At 46.0% G+C, this 20,244-nt stretch overlaps 2 protein-coding genes across 6 annotated transcripts in view; both read right to left on the minus strand.

Annotated features, from left to right (window-relative positions):
* Positions 1-7,476, minus strand: part of PRDM15 (PR/SET domain 15) — a 36,024-nt gene extending 28,548 nt beyond the window's left edge. For all 5 annotated transcript variants that reach the window (XM_042810085.1, XM_042810084.1, XM_042810082.1 and 2 more), the window contains exons 1-3: positions 7,391-7,476; positions 4,802-4,847; positions 2,078-2,171 (exon numbers count right to left, since the gene is read on the minus strand). In XM_042810085.1, the coding sequence (XP_042666019.1) occupies positions 2,078-2,171; positions 4,802-4,838 (131 nt within the window). In that variant the 5' untranslated portion in view covers positions 4,839-4,847; positions 7,391-7,476. The remainder of the gene's footprint in view (positions 1-2,077; positions 2,172-4,801; positions 4,848-7,390) is intronic.
* A 590-nt stretch (positions 7,477-8,066) lies between these two features.
* C2CD2 (C2 calcium dependent domain containing 2) overlaps positions 8,067-20,244 on the minus strand; it is a 38,534-nt gene continuing 26,356 nt past the window's right edge. Inside the window, exons 12-14 of the mRNA XM_042809468.1 lie at positions 19,584-19,711; positions 17,984-18,299; positions 8,067-12,284 (exon numbers count right to left, since the gene is read on the minus strand). Coding sequence (XP_042665402.1) covers positions 12,058-12,284; positions 17,984-18,299; positions 19,584-19,711 — 671 coding nt within the window. The 3' untranslated portion in view covers positions 8,067-12,057. The remainder of the gene's footprint in view (positions 12,285-17,983; positions 18,300-19,583; positions 19,712-20,244) is intronic.

Here is a 20,244-nt window from a genome sequence, read left to right on the forward strand (position 1 = left end):
AAAAGTAACAGCAGTGGAAGAGGGCCAGATCAGCAGTTACTTAAGAGCACTCCACCCATCTAAGTCCAGGCACTCAACAGGCTGAGTCTGTGGGTGGAAGGGGATGGTCCAGCATCATATTGAAGCTACTCTGTATCACCTTTAAAATATCGTGGCATTAGGAAAGATCCCTGATGATTAGAGAAAAACAAATGTTGCACTCACCTTCAGGAAAGAGTCAAAATGAACTACAGGTTGGTTAGCCCTGCTTCAGTCCTTGGGAAAACTGTGGAGCAAGACGTTCTGTGAGGTATTTGTGGGCACACCAGGAACAGGGGACTGGAATCACACCTGATACACTCATTGCCACAGAGGTTTGTGGATGAGGGAAGGGCAATGGATACAATTTCCCTTGACTTTAGCAAGGCTATCAACAGTCTCTCTGACCACACAGCCCTATGCACATGGGGATGCCTTTGTCAGACAAGTACAACCCTGGTTTTTCAGCTCTGTGCTAATGGGTCAAAATCTAATTGGACAGGCTGACTACTCTATAAATGCTGCCAGTGCCTCATCCACTTTCCTGTCTACGTGAAGAGAAACACAAAAAGATTACAATCTTAGTGATAAGCAAATGAATTGAAAAAAAAAAAAAAAAAAAAAAAAAAGCTTTTGGTTTTAATAGAAGAATTATACAGTAGTAGAGTTTGTGAAGTTTAGGAGATATTTCTTAACTCTTCTTTTTTTTCTAACCATATAGGAACAATTTTATCTTTTCAGCAGAACAGAGGAAAACAGCTACCATGTGGTTACACAAATAGACTGGGTTTTAAGAGACCCATAGCCAGGTTTGTGGTTAAACTTGCCCTCAACCTCAGACAAATCACTCTCTCAGCTACTGTTCCCCAGATGTAAAATACATTACATCTTGTTTCAATTACAATTCTTGTTCCCATTTCTTATCCTACATGTTTTCGGCTGTAAACTCTTCAAGAAAATATTTTTTTTTCCCCAGTAATATGGTCATTTTTAAACTCTGCTTTCAAATCCACTCTCCAGCAGCCAGCACTTCCACTAGGGAACTAGGGAACACCTATGCTAACATCTGCTAGAAGCAGCTGAAAACCAGTGCACACACCACATTCACAAATGCTCACAGCTGGAACATCTGGATGTTACTACAGTCCTCCACCATATGAACAAACAAGAGTATTAAATCACAAGGCAATAAAAACACACCCCACCATAAAAGGTAAAAAAGAACAGTTTAGCTTGTCATTGAATCTTTCTGGGATGGGTTGGAGACTTACTGCACTGGCCACTTTCTGTGCATTAGAAAAGCACCCCCATCACCAGTTTGTACTATTCCTAACAAGAAGCACATAAAGATACACAAACTCCCTTCCCTTTTTGGATTTGTACTACATCTTCATCATAGCTGTCTTTTCTCCTTAGCAAAAGTCCCACATTTTAGACCTTTTAATGAATTTTGCTTACAATGCCAAAAGTAAAACTAATGTGCTACTTCAGTGCTGTTTTCTTCTAAGGAGATTGAGTCTATTTGTTTCTTTTAGCAAGCATGGCCGTTTCTGTTGCGCTGTTGTAGATTTCCTGACAGAAGCATTAGCCATAATCATTTGTACAGAGTCACAATAATGAGAACAACTTGCTTTGCTTCTCCATGGAGGAATTACAGAGATAAGATCACGCAGAAAGATACAACCATTCACAGCACCGGGAAATCTGCATACGCTTGTCTGAAGCCAGCATGTTACATTTGAGGAGAGGAAGGAGCTGCAGATACGTGACCAAGGCAAAAGTCATCCCCCCATCTGGAGCTATCTGATTTTTGGCCAGAAACTCGAGCAAAGGAGCCAAATCCTGATGAGCAGCGAGTTATGTTTTGGCTTTCATTCAGAAAAGCAATTAAGTGCATGCATCAGTTTTCTATTTAATAAAGGCTGTGTCCTTTTCACAGACCAGGGCTTTTCTTCCCAGCTGTCAGCGAAACAGCGATAATACCCAATAAAGAGCAAAACACGACTTAAAGAACTAACGTGAGCATCAGTTAATCAGCACTAACACAAATGCTCCTTACCTGGCCCTGCTCAACACAAAGGAATCTTTGACTGTCACCACCGGGCCCAGCTCAGGGCACTCTGAATCATGGTACTGCCCACAGTCCTCGCACCCTGCAAGGAAGCAGACAGCAAACAGAGTTCATGGAAAACTGCTGGAGAGCAGCTGCCTTTTTCTCAAGAATCAAATGCAAGATCTATCACAATGTAAAATACATCTAAAGGTTTTTGGAAACAGCTTGGACAGTGTAGTCCTTTTAGAAGTAAGATGTGCCCCATCCCTGGGCACAAACAGGGAATCTTGTGCAGGACACGAGGGCAGAGCAGGAGCCAAACTCTGCCTAGAACCACAGCTGATGCAGTCACACTCCTCAGGTATGGTGTAGGCAGCAGCCAATACTGAGTTAGCAGTGCCTGGAGACAGCTTCTGGTGTCTTCCCAAACAAGTCAGCTAACCAATGCATTCAAACTACTCCTTAACTCACTTTCAACTCACTAAATTAAGTGTTAGCATAAGTGTAAATTACCAGAGCTGAAAGGCCCCTACAAAATCATTTCCAGAGTAGGATAATTTGAAACTTTCTAAAATAAACCAGCTTAGCAGGATTTCAAATGCATTCACATCGCTTGGCTGTGAAAAACAGCAGTCAAACTGCCCTGCCTGGTCAGCAGCTGACACAGCATAAGAGATCATCACACACAGGTTATCCTCTCAGAGCTCCACATTCGCAAGGGCAAGTCAGTTAACCCCAGTAAGGCTGCAAAACAGAGGGTGAGCACACTTTGCTTGGAATAAGAACAAGAAATAAAGCAGTTTTGTTCAGGGTATGCCCTTCTGCTAAAAATGTTCTGCGTTCTTGACTGGAAACCTCTCCCTGCAAGTCTATCTCAGTGAACTAACAACATCTGCAGGGTTCCTGCAGCTTGTGGTGTCCTTGGTGAACCAAGTCACGAAATAACCATTTTTTCCCATCAGTGCCTTTTCCAGCTGAATGAATTTCCCAGCCCAGTTTGCTGTACAGCACCAGACAGATGGATCAAAGGGAAGGACAAGTGGGGAGGTGTTACTCACACATCACCGCCAAGCCTCAAGCCTACAGCCAAGCCACCTCCCCTACGGTGCAGTTTAACATACCACCACTCCCCCACGTTTGACACAGATCAAATTCAATCACTTGTAGTTCACATTGCACTTGATATAATCTGGGTTAAATATAAATTTCCAACACCAACCAGGATGGAGGAGCCACGGAGGATTGTGTAAAACAGACTGCTGAAAGGAATTAGATTATCACCCGCAAAGGTTGTCACCACCAAAGAGACCTGGAAGAAATTGCCAGAATGACAGCTTCTCAAACTGGCTTTGCTGCCAAAGGAAACAAAACACTTACTTCTCTATTCCTCTTATCTTTTGACTCCACTTAAACACCATCTACTAAAATAGCTGCTGTACAGGCTCAGCAAGCATCGTCCCAAACACATGTGGGAATAAACTGTATGTGGTTCTCACTGCATCGTGGATGAATAATCAAAGCAGAGGGAATATGAGACCAACACTGTGTGGCACAGCTCTCAAAATCTAAGAGATGCCTCAGAGCAGCCACCCCCAAAGCTGGTGGTACACTCTCCATGTATGACACCTTCAAGACATTACAGCCACAGGAAAAATGCACAACTAACCTAAACCAAGCATTTTGCTTAAAAGGCAAAATAGCCTGCAGGTGTGTATGCACAGACTTTCATGAAAATATTCCAAAACTCTCCTATGTCTATGAAATAGATATTTAATGATGTCAGCCATGGGAATGCACAATGTCATTTACAACAACTCACTTTTTTGGAACTTAAGCAGTCCTCATATTCCATGGTAAAATCTTACATAGAATACAAGAAGGCTCGAGAAATTCTGTGATTGTAACTTTCACTGGAAGAGGAAAAAAGGCCGTGTGCCACCTTCCATCCGCAATTAGGGAATGACATTACATCCACATCCTTATTGGTACCCACTAGGGTGGGTTATAGGAACTCTAGTAAATCTGTGGTAGTGGGAAAATTTTCTTTCCCATACAGTTGCCATAAGGCTGACATGCAGCTGTAGGGCCATCGGGAGCAAAAGAATGTGGATGAATACTATCAAGGACATAGTCTCTGTTCTGCTCTTCCCAGATCAGATCCCCAGTATCCGAGTCCCCTCTGCTCACACAGGTAAGCGTGCTTACTTCTTTGCAAGTATGTGAAATGCTGGCTTAGCCATGGAGGCAAAAGAAAATAGTGTACAGCGTGAGCAAGACCTGCCAGGTCAGGCAGCACATCTCACAGAGGGTTTGCCCTGAAAGAACAAGTCTGTACACTCCTCCCAGAGGTGCAGATGTTTAACTCAAGCTAGAGGTCTGAGATTCATATGGAGCAACCCCTGGCTGCTAAAGCCAGCAGTACAAGGACAGGACATAGACTAGTCCCTGGCAGGCTCCAGGCCTTCAGCCACACTTATTTCAGCCATGAAGAAGCTGTTCTGCTAAGTCACATCTACAGAGCTCTTCGCTTGTTTGTTGCCAGTGAAATCAGGAATATGGGCATGCTTAAAATTAGCAACCTTCTCTCTACTCCTCCACAAGCTGTTTCAGCTTCCTTTACATAAATACTTTTCTAAATAAAACCTGAGTTTGTTTTGGTCTTGAATTTCCAAAGTCCTGCACAGGCAAATCACATAAGGAGAAGTAAATAATCTTCTTTTTAATACTTACACACAAACATAGTCTCATCATTGCCATCTTCAGCCATCTTTTAAACCTGACAAAACACAAAAGGTGATGTTAGTTCTGCCTGAGTTTTACTTTCAACGTACTATTGAAACATCCCTTGATGGAGTGATGATGCTGACTGACGCAGAGCATATCCAAATATACGACTGGCCTCAGCAGGGGTACAAATGGAAAGTTAAACAAAAATCTAAGTTGCTAAAAATGCCCCAGTTACTGCTGTATTACTGCGGGTGTACAGTCAACAACAAGAATGTATAGAGAACGAGGCTGCAGAAACAGGAGGGATGTTGGTCAAGAAGAAAACAGGAGAGAGTAAGAGCTTGAACCTGTGAGAGGGTGGACAGATAAGAGGAAACAAGACCAACGACAAACCAAGGCAGCAGAGACTCACAGATGTTGTGGTACAGCAATTCTGCTGTCAATTATTTGGGCCGCAGCCCAAGGAGGGCTCTGGACAGGGGTTTGCTGTAGGGCTGTGCTCCCCATAGAGCTTTCCCAAAGTCTACAGCAGCACAGCCCTTCCTAACAACTGAGTGCAGGTAAGTGGCTAGGACTGCTTCTCAGGCACAAGTCTACCCTGGCTACGGCTTCTGGGCACTAAACATACCTAACAAAACATTTAAGCAGAAGCAGCAACCCAGGGAAATTCCTAAAACTTCTTTTTCTGAAAGCACTGTACACAATGAATTGGAAACCCAAAGTAAATGGGTACAAAACAGGGTGAATCACAGACTGAAGGCAAACATGGCTTGCTTTGCTTTCTAACTTTTGCTCTGTGGATGGTCGGTGCTATTTCAAGAGGTGCACGTCTAGTTATTATTATGTAGTTTGTGCCCTGACAAGGTTCACCCTAAGCACGACTAATTCAACAAATCCTCTCCTCAGACAATGGTTTCGATACACAGGGGACAGAGTGCAGCAGATCAGCACTGCTGCTGTGCAAGCTGCTCTTCAGAGGCACTTGTCCTTTCGTCCTCCTCTCTGTCACGCTTCCCATGCAGTAGATTGACGACTTTCAGCATCACTGAGGCAGCAGGGTCGATCTCGCTCTGGTAGCCATAGACTGAGAACAGCAATAAAGGGGAGGAGGAATCTTAAGCAAATAGATACTGGTCAAGGTGAGAAACTGTCAGGGTCACTCAACTATACGTTACTCAGCTGACTAGGCACTGTATGTCAGTTATCTGTGCTAGCTTCATTTTCATTTTTGAAGCCAGAACATGCACTTTCCACATCGCAGCATTTCAGATTCACCATCCACGGTTCCTGTGACCTGCTGGGGTTTGAAAAAAGGCAAGAAAGGAAAATGCGTATCAGACGTATCCATCCCTCATCACACGGGGCATTCAAAGCCAGGCTGGACGTGGCTCTGGGCAGCCTGATCTAGTGGTTGGAAACCCTGCACACAGCAGGGGGGTTGAAACTCAATGATCATTGCGGTCCTTTTCAAACCCAGGCCATTCTAGGATTCTGTGATTGCCTTGTGTCTCGCTCTGCACCTTGCCACCAATTCCTGAGAGGCTGTCCGTCTCTCCTTCCTTCCTACTTCACGAAGAGCATAAGAAAGGGCAGATCAAACACCGAGGACAGACTTTGGGGCTTTTATTTTCATCTGCTGCTGTTCAGGGCCACATCTCATTATTTTTTTCCATGTATTTGTGTCAGAAAAATACTCCACTAAGCCACTGCACACATTTCACATTCCCGTTTTCGCAGCGACAATCCCAGCTCCTGGGGAAACTCCGGAATCTTTACATAAACCGACTGCGCGCCTAAGCCAACAACAGCGCGAAAACAGGATTTTCTGCCCGCACAACCCAGCGCAGCGGTGCCTCAGGGGGCCGCAGCGCGCAGGGGGGCGGCGCTGCCCACCCCGCGCAGGCCGAAGCTCCCCAGCTTTCCCTCGCGGCGTACCGCGACCCTCGGCACACCGAAGCACCGCGTGCCCGCTCGGTGCGGGGCAGCCCTTCCGCCGCCCGCGCCGCGGGGCGGCCGTTACGGAGCGGCCGTTACGAAGCGCGCGGCGCCGCCCCTGCCGCTCGCCACCCCGCCCCGCCGAGGCCGGAGCCCGGCGGCGTAGCGAGCGCTGCCGCCGGCGGTATCGAGGGGCACCGGGGCTCCCGGCGCCTCGCGGGGCGAGGGGAGAGGCGGCCGGGCCGAGTTTAAGCGCGGCGCCGACGGCGTGGCGCGGCGAGCGGCGCGGGAAGCGACCGCTCGGAGCCCGACGGGCGGCGGGGCCCGGGATCCGGGAGCGGCTCCGCCGGGTTTTGCCTCGGACCCGCCTCGCCCCCCTCCCTACCGCCCTCCCTCCGCGCGGCGCGGCGCGGCCCTGTAACAAAGAACAGGCGGCATGGAGAAGGCGGCGGCGGAGGAGGAGGAGGCGGCGGGGCCGCCCTCCCGCACCGGGAGCCCTCGCCGCCGCCGCCCCCGGCCCGGCCCCGCGAGCCGCGGGGAGCGGAGGGACGGCGGCACAAGGGGGGACGAGGGGGGGACGGGGAGCGGAGCGCCGCGGGGGGAGATCCGCGAGGACGGGGCGCGGGCGCAGGGGGAGGCGCGGGGAGCCGGCGTTACCTGCCCTGGGAATGGCCCGAGCCGGATCGGATCCGGACTCCGGGTTCCGATCCGCTCCGGAAACCACGCGCCAGCGGAAGCCGCGCCGTGCGCGGAGCGTGCCGGGAGGCGTAGTCCGCCGCCGCCGCGGGGAGCGAGAGCGGCCGTCGGTAGCGGGACGGGGCGGCGCGCGGACGCTGACCCTGACGGGAGGCCGTCGGGGCGGGAGCCGTGCCCGGCTCGGCGTGCGCGAGGCCCGCTCCTGCCGGCGGTCGCTGCCGCGCAGATCGTCGCTTCCTTAGCCCGGCCCTGCGCCCTGCCCGCCGCGCCGCCGGCGGCCCCAGGGCGGGGAACCTGGGAGGTCGAAGAGAACGGAAAGCGGGCTCCGGGGAACCCTTCTTCTGTTTAGCAGTGAGTTAGCGAGGGGAGCCTCAGAGTGGCGAGCGGGCACGGTGGGCTGGTGGCCGCGCTGGATCTTTTCCAGCCTTAACGATGGCGTGATTCTGGTCACAGCGCAGAAATTAAACCACTCGAGATGAAAGCAGGAAATAAAATGAAGAAAGCCTGGTGGGAGAGCAGCAGGGGATTTCAGCAAAACAATAAACGTGAGGTAAGCACGGGGAAACAGGGCCACGTTGGTGAAGGAGAGCAGAAAGCTGCTTCGAGTGGCTGGCTGAGTATGTAGGACAGCACGCAGCACGGAGACAACAGGCGTTTATTGTATGTACAGCAATAGCATTTCTTTTAAAAATCCATACACTTTTTAGTGATGTAATAAATCTGTACATCATAGGCTTTGTAACTGTACCAACTTCGTTTTTACACACGCGCAAAATAAAGCAAAAAAAAAACCACAGCAGAAGAAATGACTGTCACAGTTGTGTACCAGAAAACTGAAGTGTTGCCCCACCTGGAATATCAGAGTGTACTGCATTAGTGGGAAATACAAAGCTACAGGATTGGAAACACCTCACAACCATCCTTCCCAGTTACCTCCACACCATGCCAGCACCTTGCATAGTAGCAGTTTGGATATCCTGAGTGAAATGACATTATTCACCCTCAGCTTCGAGTAATCACCCTGGTGATGGAGTTAACTTTGAGTTGTTTGTCACTGAGGCTGTGCTCAGCATGTGCTTCAGCACCTCACTAACTTCAAACACAGGAATAAATCCGCTTATGTCCTGCAGAGGTCAGAGCAGGAGGTTGGTTGTTCCCTCTCACAGCAGGAATGCCTCAGCCTGGAGCCTGCTGTGCTTCATTCTGTACCATGACAAGCAGTTAGCTCTAACTTCGGCTCTACAATTAAAATGCTGCAACAGAATAAAAAGAAACAGACTCCCACCTTGTATAGAGCTCTTCCACCTTGTAACACCTAGAATTACCAGAACTAAGAGAGATGTTAAAACAGGGTTTTTATTTCCTTTTACAAATTTGACAGCATTTTATGTCGTCATTGCTTTCTCCTAAGAAATTTCACATACAAACAACACCAAAGCATTACATGATGCTTTAGAAAGGAAGAAAGGAAGCTGTCACAGCATAGCTCTTATGAAATACTGCGTCTATACTGCCGTACAAAAGATTCAGAAACGCAAAAGTATAAGAAAAGGGGCAAAAAGGAAGAAAGATTTCACAAATTGTTTCCAAACTGTTGTTCACTTGTAATTCACTTGGAAGGCAGAAAACATGAAGTTTCCTATGTTACACCATGCTGAGATTTGTTCTGCTCTTCAAATGCATGGTTGGTAAAGTCGTGAAGACTGCAAAAAGTAGAGCTAAATGATTCTCTCTGGCATCCTTCACACAACTGCATGGGACATGATCTGTGCCCAGGAGTGCAAGGTGCAACACCATCAATGCCAGCTCACAGATCCTGCCCTTTCTGCATGGAACAGAAGCTCAGCTCCTTCTGGTAGTCAGCACACAACTGACACAGCCACTAAGAGGCAAAAAAACCCCACACCCACTGCTCAAATCTCATCTTAAAAGGCAAAAATCATCCAGGAAAGAAAAATAGCACTGAATTTCATGGGCCCTTACAGTTGCTACCACTGAGGAATGCAGCCGTCCCTTGGGTTTGGTTGTTCAGCTTGTTTTTACAACGCAATACAAAGTATTTGTAGGAAGAGGTGAGGAACAACCAGCCACATGTGGAGGTCACACATCAAACCAAACACTATTTATTTTCCTGAGGAATGAAGGCAATTAAAGACCAAGATTCCCTTTTAACACAAGTTGCCTTGCTTTCCTCATCTTAATGGTTAATTCTCTTAATATAGGCAAGCCCAAACCTTCACACAATTTGCAGTATGTTTTTTTTTTATGTGCATATATATATTAATATTATATATACAAATTGCAGTTCCCACCATCAAGACAAGGGTTTAGGCAATAACCAAGACCTTAAGAAGGATCAACCAAAAAAGAAACCAACCCAAAACTTCAGGGTCTATCTGTACTTCAAAAAAATAATACACAAGCAAACCCTTCTGCAGTCAGCACATTATTCAGTGTTATTTCCACCACATTCTAGAGTAAATGATAAAACTTCTGTAAGTTAAATCCCACTTCAGCAATGCAAACATATCTGAAGTTGTGTTACGTGCTCCCTCTGCTCTCAGCATACACAGATGATGCTACCCATGGAGCTCAGTCTCGGATTTCTTGAATTTGTGGTTAGATTTTTTCCTTCAGTAAACAAAACTGACCATGTAGAACACAAGAAAGATCTCTTCTCAATCTACCCAGCCCCATCATGCAAAGATGTCCCTTGCACGGAAAAAGTACATGTTGAGGGAACAGAGATTCAGTTTGTTTTGAATGCTTCGATCACAGGTCACTGTAGTACAAATGGAGAGTTCTAATTTGTGTTAAACCAACAACAAACACAAGTGCTCAAGCACACTCAGGCAGGACAAACCCATATTACTGCAGTGGGATTTTTAAAGCACATTACAGCTCCAGGACAGTCATTTGTAACACATTTCCAAAAGATAAAGCATACAAATGCCTTCAAACGTTTTCATAATAAGCAGCATGCTAAGAGGTACAGCTGTTTGATAGGCTGGACTGCTGCACTACAGTGATTTTTTTACATACAAGTGGTATATTTCAACTGTAGACTCAGTTAAGAGATTTTGACAGTTCGTTTATTTACTAATCTGTTGGTAAAAAAAACCAACAAGCATCTAGATTTTCTTTGTAGAAGAATTTACCATGGAATCTGAAGCCCATCTGAAGTTTCAAAACATACTTCTGTTCCTCAGTGACTTTCTATTTTTGAAGAGAAGCTGAAGACCAAAATATCCACAAAAGCCTTGTATCTCTTTCCAGGGGTGAGGTGTGGGGGTGCGAATCGCTGTTGGCAAAGCAACACAAACCCATCATTCATTCATGTCAGTAGCTCTAATGGAATGGATGTCTTCCTTGGCTAAAGGTAACAGGCTTGGTCCTTTGTCCTCAGGAGGAATGTACAGGAAGGCAAACTTCAAGGTGGCACCTGTAAAATCCTGCCTTCTGCTCTTCTCAGCAGCTAAAACAAGAACTACGCCTTTACTTTCACCAGTTTTTCTTTCTCATTTAATGAGGAAAATAAATCAGGAAACTCAACCAACCACTCAGCACAACAATAACACTGGTGGAGCTAGAAACTGAAAGACTGAGGGAATTCCGATCATTATGTTTTAAAAAGCTCTCTTCACAACTGCATTTTCTATGATCTCAGTAAATATTTGGCAAGTAAAACAAGCTGTCTAATGAAAAGCTTATATAGGGTTAAATATGCTCTATTCGAGACTTATTGCTCCTAGCTTTGCATTTGATATGATAGCATATATATATGCTTGTCTAACAAGTACTTGGGAGAAGGAAGTAGAGCCCCTACAACAGGTTTTTGAATTAGCAGCAACAGCTTCTCACACAGGGAAGAAAAGCTACAGAGAAGTTATAAATGTTTGCAAGTAGACTCAAGTAAATTCTTTAAAAAGTTCTGTTTTTTAGAGTATAACTTACGTACAGAACATTAAACAATATGCTAGTGTAAGTATTTGCATAATTTATTGATTTATGGCTAATATAAAAGGCCTCTCTCCATCTACATGGACTGAGCAGAGTTTATAGCAGGCTACAGTTATTACAGCAGGCTCTCTTAATCAGTGGTTTAGCTCTGTTTCTGAAAACTTACCCGTTTTCAAATCACAATACAAAGTGGGTCTGGGTCTGTTTTCCCTTTCAGCCTGACCAGAAACACAAGCTGAGACTTGCATTGCTGCTGCCCCATGCCTCAGCACGGAAGCACAGTGGTATCTCCTCTCCTGACAGCGGTTCAATCATAGAGCAGGTATGGTTCTTCAGTTCTCAGCTCCCTCCTTCAGCCAACTAGGTGCTCACTTCTCCCCACCTGGGCCATTCCCTGCTCTCCCTCACCTTGCACAACATCACCACACAGTCCTCCAAAAGCTGTCACGATGCAAGTAGAGCTGCTTGTGTTCAGAGGAGCACCTTCACAGTAACCAGAGAGAAATCTGTTCTGGAAAAATAAACAGAAAATACAATCCTGTTCCCTCCCACACCACTGTATCAGCGAGCATCGTGTGATGCAAGTCATCAGCTGTATTTGCGTTCTCTGGTACTGCTCTGTAAACAACTGATGTGCAAGTATCCCATCAGAGAGCGTTCATTCAGCCTTACGCAAAGGGTTCTGCTGAAGCACCATTCAGTTTGCTCTTGCTTTTGTTCTTGGAAAGCAACTTTCTGTTAAGAATTCGCGAAAGAGTGCCTCCCTTCTTGCGCGTTTCCTCTGACAGGGGCTGCTGCAGGTAGATGAGATCGTTGTGCGACTGACTCATTCCTGGATCCTTCTGATGGTGGCGTCGACGGAAAAAGAGCTTTGCACTCTTTCTCAAGATCCCACCTGCGAAAGCAAAGAGCAGAGGCAAAGGCACTTTAGACAAACCAGACTGCTTTCTTCTAGCCTGCAGCTTCAGCTATGACTGCATCACTACTGAAGAAAGCCTATGTCTCAGCATTTTGAGCTTAAGCACCACTCTCATAACAAATTAAACTACGTTAGGAAGCTAAGAGAGTGGTGAATTCAGAGCCACAGTGTTGATGATCTGTAACTGAGAGGATGCAAGGGTACGAGTCCCGTGCTGGAATGAAGGGATTTCGGATACTGGCAAAGGTGAGCGGTCACTATGCTTTCACGCTCTTACACACACACTACATGCTGCTGAATCCACCTTCCCCCACCACTGACCAGCTCTTTCTCAAGCAAACACCACTGAGAAATTCAGGCTTCGTGAAGTTACGCATTTTTCTGCTTCTCCTCGTTCCATGCAGGTATCATGCAAACTGAATCACTTGGATTCATGACAGACGGCGGCAGTACTAGATCTATGCATATGTCCATGCTCTTACAGTCAGCAGAAGAGTTGAGAAGAGCTCACGTGTATTTTGCTAGAGGAGCACTAAAGAAGTTCTTTCCTTCTATTCTCTCTGAAATGATGCAGGTGAAAAGGAAGGAAAGCTACTATGCAGCTATGAGGAATTAAATGTTAATCCTCCAATTTCAACTTTGAATTCACACATCTTGTGGAAGTCACCTTCCTTCTATTTTGTTTCTAATGCTCCTCTGAACGCTACAGTAGCGTTCACACGTACACATGCACAGCTCTTAGGGTGGTTTGTATGCTGGATTCTCAAATGTCAAACAGGCACATTCCATCCTTCCAGTGCAATAAAAGTACAAAGTATTTTATTAAAAGATAGAGGAAGAAATGTTACTCCGTAGTTTCAGCAATCAATGGAGCTGAAAAGATTAGCCCATTATACACAAAGTGAAGGAGGCATTTTGACATGGAGGATCCTGTTGATGCCTGAAGTCAGTAGCTGTATGTCAGCCCACGTGCAGCAGGCTCAAACAGTCAGACTGCCCGTCTTCCACATGAATTTGGCAGCATCACCTAGAGCAGCAATCATTTGCTGGTTTAAAACACTGTTGGAAATAACAATTCACCTCAAGCATATTAAAAGTAGTATTATGTCTGCTTCCAATAAGCTCAGAAATTTGCCCAAATCCCTTCTGTGGCAAATTAGTCCAGATTCTTTTATATACCCTTCCTCTTGATTCCATATCTAGCTGCCATTGCCTTGGCTGCATATCTCCGCACCATGGACTCATGTTGGCAACACAAGACATCAGTGGTCTTCCTTCTTTACAAGCCCTAGATGGTTTTGCAGCCAGCATTCTGCCAGCTCCCACCTTCCATTTTCCCATGCGCTGTGTGCCTGAGGCACAAGGAAGGCTGCCTGCTCTTGGTACAACAGCCCAACGTCAAAATAGCAAGAGTTCAGTGCAGAACTGGGCAGTGCTGCTGTCGCAGTGACACAAGCCAGTTTGAACGAAGGAGGACCCAGGTAGCAAGCCAGCAGAGGGAGCCTTCTGGCACTCAGACAGGTACATGAGGACAGTCATCTTCCTGGCTAAGCTTCCACAACTTGTTTCCACACAACCATCAGCTTTCCTTACTTTTCCTCTGTTCAACTATCAGATCCTGTCACTGCACGGTCTCAGCTCTGCTTCTCCTCCCGTTGTAAACAGATACAAAAAGCAACATGCAGACCCATTCTTGCATGTGACTGTGCAACAGCAAGGATCACATCACTGCCACCTAAGGACTGGGCACAGGCTGTGTGTCATTTTGTACAGCAACAGCCGCAGAGTAGGCAGTTCACAGCAGCCTTGTTTCATGCAGCCAGAAGCTGCTCTGTTCAGACTGGAACAGTTACAGACACGTGCTCAGCATTATTACTTTTTTATTTTAAGGACTGAGCACTCAGCATCTGCAAAGATACTCTAGCGCATTTTGTCTTGCTGTGGCCAAGACATGGGCCACGATGGGATTGATGCAGGAGTCAGCTGAAAGCAACTGGAACGCACAGACCTGAATCTTGTCTGCTCTCCCATCACCCTCTGATTGATCATTTTGGCAAAGCAGCACCACTTCAAGCCGTTGTCAACAGCATAAAAGAAACAGTGTTTTGCCCCTGATACTGACAGTTGTTAACATGCAGGGGCTGGGGAGGTTGCTGAGGCACTGCTGCTGTGCGGCTTTTGTTTTAGCCCTCAGCTGCTCTGCCCAGCAGCGTTGGCAGCTGCAGCTGAAGCTGTGCCAGCAGGAGGAGCAGGACAAAGGAGCTTATCTGTAAACAGCTTTTTTGTCCTATCCATTCACTGATTTTCCATCCTAACGAACAGAACCAAACCAAGAATGCTTAGAACTTGTGCTGGTGGTCTAGGACAACTTGTTGCAGCTGAAAAAAAAAAAAAAATGCAGGCTGCACTTCCCTGAGAACAGCACAGCTTCATCAGTGGCTGCAGCCCCCAAGGTGAAAGCTCCTTGTGTTTTCAGAGGTACTGAGATTGCTAGTAGCTGGAAGCTTGTATCACCCACTGCTACCCACTGGTCTCCAGCCAGCTGGGTGCGTGCTGCCTGACAGTGGCTCCAGCACTGAGGAGGCACCCCTGCTAAGAAGGCAGGCTACAGAGCAAATCACAAACTCAGTGATGCTTGTGCTGTTTACATGCTTACTTCTTGAGTTCAACGTGATCCATGTGCCAAACTCGGCTCCCAATACCAGGAGATAAGCAGAGAGCACCTCAAGAGTGCTCTACAGACTAGCTGGCCTTCACAGGCTCCTGAGGGCCAGCTCAGGCTGTTCTAACTGGCTGGTCGGGTTAGGGTCACTTCCAAATCTCTTTTTTTAATTGAAGGACGATTTCCTTCCACATCTACAGGGATGTGAATAGAGACCGCTTCTTTCCATTCCTTCCTGACTCCAGAACAGTTTTTAATCAAGGTGTCTGTGAAGTGCTTGTAGCTTTAGGAGTTCAGCTAGAAAGGAAATCTATATAACTGTAAGCAGCAGTTTTTAAAATAAGTATTCTGTGTATGCATATCCAGTTATGAGGTCACACATGGGTTTGCATGAGCAGATGTTCAACAGGAATGGGCATGATGGAGAGAGAGCAGGAGCACACAGCACCCCTCCAAGCCTTCCTTGAAGCCTGTTCTGCATGACCCACTTAGCCAGCACATCCACCAGTGGAATGATTTGTCTGGGCAGACAAAGCTGCTAAGGCATCTGAGCACAGAAAGGCAGTTTGCAGGAGGAAAGAAATGGATGGGGGAAAAAACAGGTGCCAAACTACATTTTGCTCTGATTTTTACAATGAGCGCATCATTGTAAAGCTACGCTTTCTTTAAAAGATAAGACAAAAGCAACTTACTGTGTAGGTAATTAATTCTGGCTGGCACAGTGGTCCTCTTAAGTTTATAAAAGGGAACGGGTAAGAAACAGGAAGTCAGAAAAGTGAAGAACAAAAGGTATTCGAGAGTAGAAATCATAGTGAAAGACAATGCTAACTTTAAGACATTCATACCATTCAGGAAGGTTTTTAAAGCAGAAAAGTGTTTGCTTTTTTTTGTTGTTGCTGTTTTTGTTGCTGTTCTTGTTTTTGAAAGGGAAAGGGAATTATTTTTGACAAAAGAAAAATAAATCAAAGTACTCAAAGCTAACCAAGGGAAAGGAAGTAGAAAAGTTTTTCTATCTCAGTCCATTGAACTCACTCAGTTGTGAGCAGAGGTTCAAGACTTCCACAGAGAGATCTGTAAGGGATTTTAGACAGTTTCAGAAAACATTTTTAAAGCTGAGACAATTTGTTCTTTCTAGCAGTCCTGACCTACATTGCTCAAAGTAAACTTTCAGAAGCCTGACCTCTCTGCAACACACTGCGCATGGAAAAGCAAAAGTAAACAACTGTTCACCTACAAGCTTCCACTTGCTTGATTTAGAGTAAAACATTAAAGAGTCCAGAGGTTTTCCAGAATCTCATAGAGCTCCCTAAACTTCTTCAGGCTCCAAACAAGTCAAATTACTTAGTGCTTAAGTTCACCTAAATCCATTCCATACTGTCTAATGCCTGACCATCTTGGCCAAACTGATGGTTGCTGTGCCATCCTGAACTATCAGATGGAACAACAGACTTGTGAAAAGACCAGAAGACATCAATGCTTGGTGAAGAGGTCTAGTGCATATGTGAGATGCATCAGAATCACAGAATCACTAAGGTTGGAAAAGACCTCTAAGATCACCTGGTCCAACCATCAGCCCACCCCCCAGCATGCCCACCAACCATGGCCCCCAGTGTCATGTTCACACGGCTCTGAAACACCTCCAGGGATCACAGAATTGTAGGGGTTGGAAGGGACCTCCAGAGATCATCGAGTCCAACCCCCTGCCAAAGCAGGTTCCCTACAGCAGGTCGCACAGGTAGGCATCCAGGCAGGTCTTGAACATCTCCAGAGAAGGAGACTCCACCACCTCCCTGGGCAGCCTGTTCCAGTGCTCCGTCACCTCACTGTAAAGAAGTTCTTGTGCACATTTGTGTAGAACTTCCTATGCTGCAGTTTCCGGCCGTTTCCCCTTGTCCTGTCTCCACTCACCACTGAAAAAAGTCCATCCTCGCCACTCTGCCCCCCACACCTTGGATACTTATAGACCTGGATCAGGTCCCCTCTCAGCCTTCTTTTCTCAAGGCTGAACAGACCCAGCTCACTCAGCCTTTCTTCATAGGAGAGATGCTCCAGGCCCTTCACCATCTTTGTGGCCCTCCGCTGGACTCTTTCCAAGAGATCCCTGTCTTTTTTGTACTGGGGAGCCCAGAACTGGACGCAGTACTCCAGATGAGGCCTTACCAGGGCAGAGTAGAGGAGGAGGATCAGCTCCCTCGACCTGCTGGCCACGCTCTTTTTAATGCACCCCAGGATGCCATTGGCCCTCTTGGCCACAAGGGCACACTGCTGGCTCATGGCCAACCTGTCGTCCACCAGGACACCCAGGTCCCTTTCCGCAGAGCCACCTCCATGGGCAGCCTCACAGTAGTCTAGTCGTGTACTAAGATTTATTGCCACTTTATACTGTCTCTGAGTAAGTACAGAAGTCTCTGGCTAAGAAATGCACAGAAAAGAATAAAATAAAAGAGGGATGGAGATGGGTGAGAAATACAACAGTTTTTCCAACTTCAGCTGGTGTGTAACTGGTAACTGGTGTGCCACCTGTTCAAGGCACAGGTGGGTGACCACTGCACTGGATTCTCTTCCAGACTTCATAACAGCCACCTCACAGCCGCAAACCAGGCACAACAGCCTCAGAGGTTATTGGGTTTATAAAGGAAACACAAAGAATCCTACAGCATTTTCAAGCTGAGGCTATCAAGGTGTGTAACTACATAAAGCAAAATATCTGATCCTTCATTCGCTTTACCCTCCCAGCTATGCGTTGGGCTCAATGATCTGCCTTTTAACTTCTAAGGGTGAGTCCTTCCATTTGCTGATGGACAAGAGCATAAGAGAGCCTGCCACATCTCTGAGAGCCAGAGAACTGGACTCTTTGGCTTTTAGCAAGACAGCTTTCACCAACACCACAATTACAAAGAGCTTAAGCAGGAAAAACAGTACCAGAGGATAAACTACTATACACTGTTGCATGACACTGCCAATGACGTGTAGACCCCAGTTATTTCCCAGAGGAGAGGGAAGGATCACGTACCTTTAGACTTTTTCACACTCCCAGTTTCTGAAACACTTAATGAACTCCCAGACATTTCTTCACAGCTCTGGTCTAAGAGTGTGTTGGAGTCCCACTGCTGGCTGCCATTCTCCAAAGCCCAAGCCTTATGGGCACTTTGCTGTGGGTCAGTATCAGGTACTGTTTCTGAAGCGTCTGATGACAGCTTTTCATCAGAAGTTACTTTTGCAGTCACTTCTTCTCCAGCAGGTGGTGGATCTGCTCCTTTGCCAGAACTGTCCATGGCTGCAGCATAGTCCATCATCAGTGCAGCTTCACTGTCCTGAGATAAAGAGGTCTGCCCAACAGGGAAAATAAACAAATAAATGAATAGAGAGACAATGCTGACACAAGCCACTCTGATAGAAAAACAAACAAACACACACCAAAAAACAGAAATAAAACCAAAACAAGCCTCCCTGCAAAAGATGTTCTTTTTTTCTCCTTACACTTTTATTTGCTCTGCTCAGAGCTATCAGAAAACCATCATGAGGTTCCTTAAGCTCTACTAAAGGAGAGGAGCATATAGCCAAGTTCTAAGAAGAACTGACCATCACCATCTAATTGTCCTGTTAAAGCCAAGGGACTGGAAAAAAAAATACTTAAGCACTAGTATTTAATACTTAAATACTACACAGCACAGTGATGACAAGGCTCAGTGGCTCAACTTTCTCTCAGAGCTCATTAGGAAACCCATGCAGAACAGCAAGACCACAGCAAACGTCCACAGAGCAGCCTGCAAGGAAAGGACTGCAGGCAGGGACCAAGAGTCAGATGGAGGCTATGGATAATGGATGCCTGGAAGAGTGCTGTATGCCAAGTGAGGAGCAGTTTTCTGCTTCCCTTACTCTAGAATGAAGCCCAGAGGGAGGGCTTTTCTAAAGGGTTTTGTTTAAACAATTTTGACATGTAGAAAAAACAGTGATATTATTTGTGTGCACATTGCCTCTATCAGCAGAAACAGAGTGTATAATCAATGAATGTTAGGATGTTATAATTATGAAATAAACAAGAGAGTTAGGCAAAGCAGATAATGATAACAAGAAGAGAATAGATAGAAAGCTTACCCCTACCCTGGGCTCACTTACAAAACTCCAGCAGAGCAGATCTCCAGAAGAGATCCTTCCCTACTGGTAGGCAGCTCTTAAATGGGCCTAGGAGAGGTGCAGCCAGGCTCCACCCCTTCCATCAAGGTGAATTGCCTTCACCTGTGCTCCCGTGGCTGACTCAGTGCTCTCCTCAGGTGATCAATCAGAGGTTCAGGCCATTCAGCAGTTCCCATACACTGAGAAAGACTAATTTTTGTCCTTACTTAGGCTAGTTTTCCCAAACACCTAACCATCTCACTCCTGGCCAAGGTCACCATGCATTTTTAGTTAAGCTTTCAAATCTAAGTATAAAAAACCAACCCACTTCCCAGTAAGCCCACCCTGATTTGGTTCAACTTGAAATAGTTATTGAAACAGGCAGACGTAGGTCCTGCAGAGACAAGCAGGACTCTACAGAATGCACATTCACATCATGCTCAGTGGAGTGAAGACTTTACAGCACTAAGAAGTAAACCTGCTGTTTTCTGCTCTACCTTGGACACCCCTGATATGATAATGGTGCTTTTCTTTCGGGGAGACTTCAGCTTCTGCTTGGCAGACTCACTTAACTGTCGAATGGCTGCTTCTGCAACAGGATCACTGCCATTCAGTATCAGCAGCTCTGAAAAGAAAGCATTATTTCAGAGTGAAGAAAAAAAAAAACAGAACAAGCACAGAGAGGCAAAGCTTGTTCTAAATTTTAAATGTAAAGAAATTACAAGGAATTGTATTAACATCATGTAAAACAAAACATTTCACCACCAAGCTACTGGGTCTTGTCTCTCCATTCTGCTCAATCTGGTGTACATTATCCATCCTACACAGAAACGGGACGGAAGTTGCACTTACAAACCCATGGCCTTCACACTCATAAGACTTTAGAAACCCAGACCACGCAGCCAGTTACTTCACTTGCTACACTGTGGTAAATTCTGGCACAGCAAGTACACACTGATCAAATTCATTAAGCTTAGAAAAACAAATCTAATAAAGTTAACAAAACAAACAAAAATATTCACAGATTTAATTGTTGGAGGTGGGCTCTTCAGTAAGAGATTTAACAACAAAGGAATACAATCAGGAATAGCATGAATTAAACTAAGCAGTGTCTTTTGTTGTTGGGACATTAAGGGACTGAAAGATAAGGCCTGAATA

The sequence above is a fragment of the Centrocercus urophasianus genome, unplaced genomic scaffold, assembly GCF_019232065.1.
Source record: "Centrocercus urophasianus isolate 14NV4802_14NV808 unplaced genomic scaffold, USGS_Curo_1.0 seq_12, whole genome shotgun sequence".
Classification (NCBI taxonomy): Eukaryota; Metazoa; Chordata; class Aves; order Galliformes; family Phasianidae; genus Centrocercus; species Centrocercus urophasianus.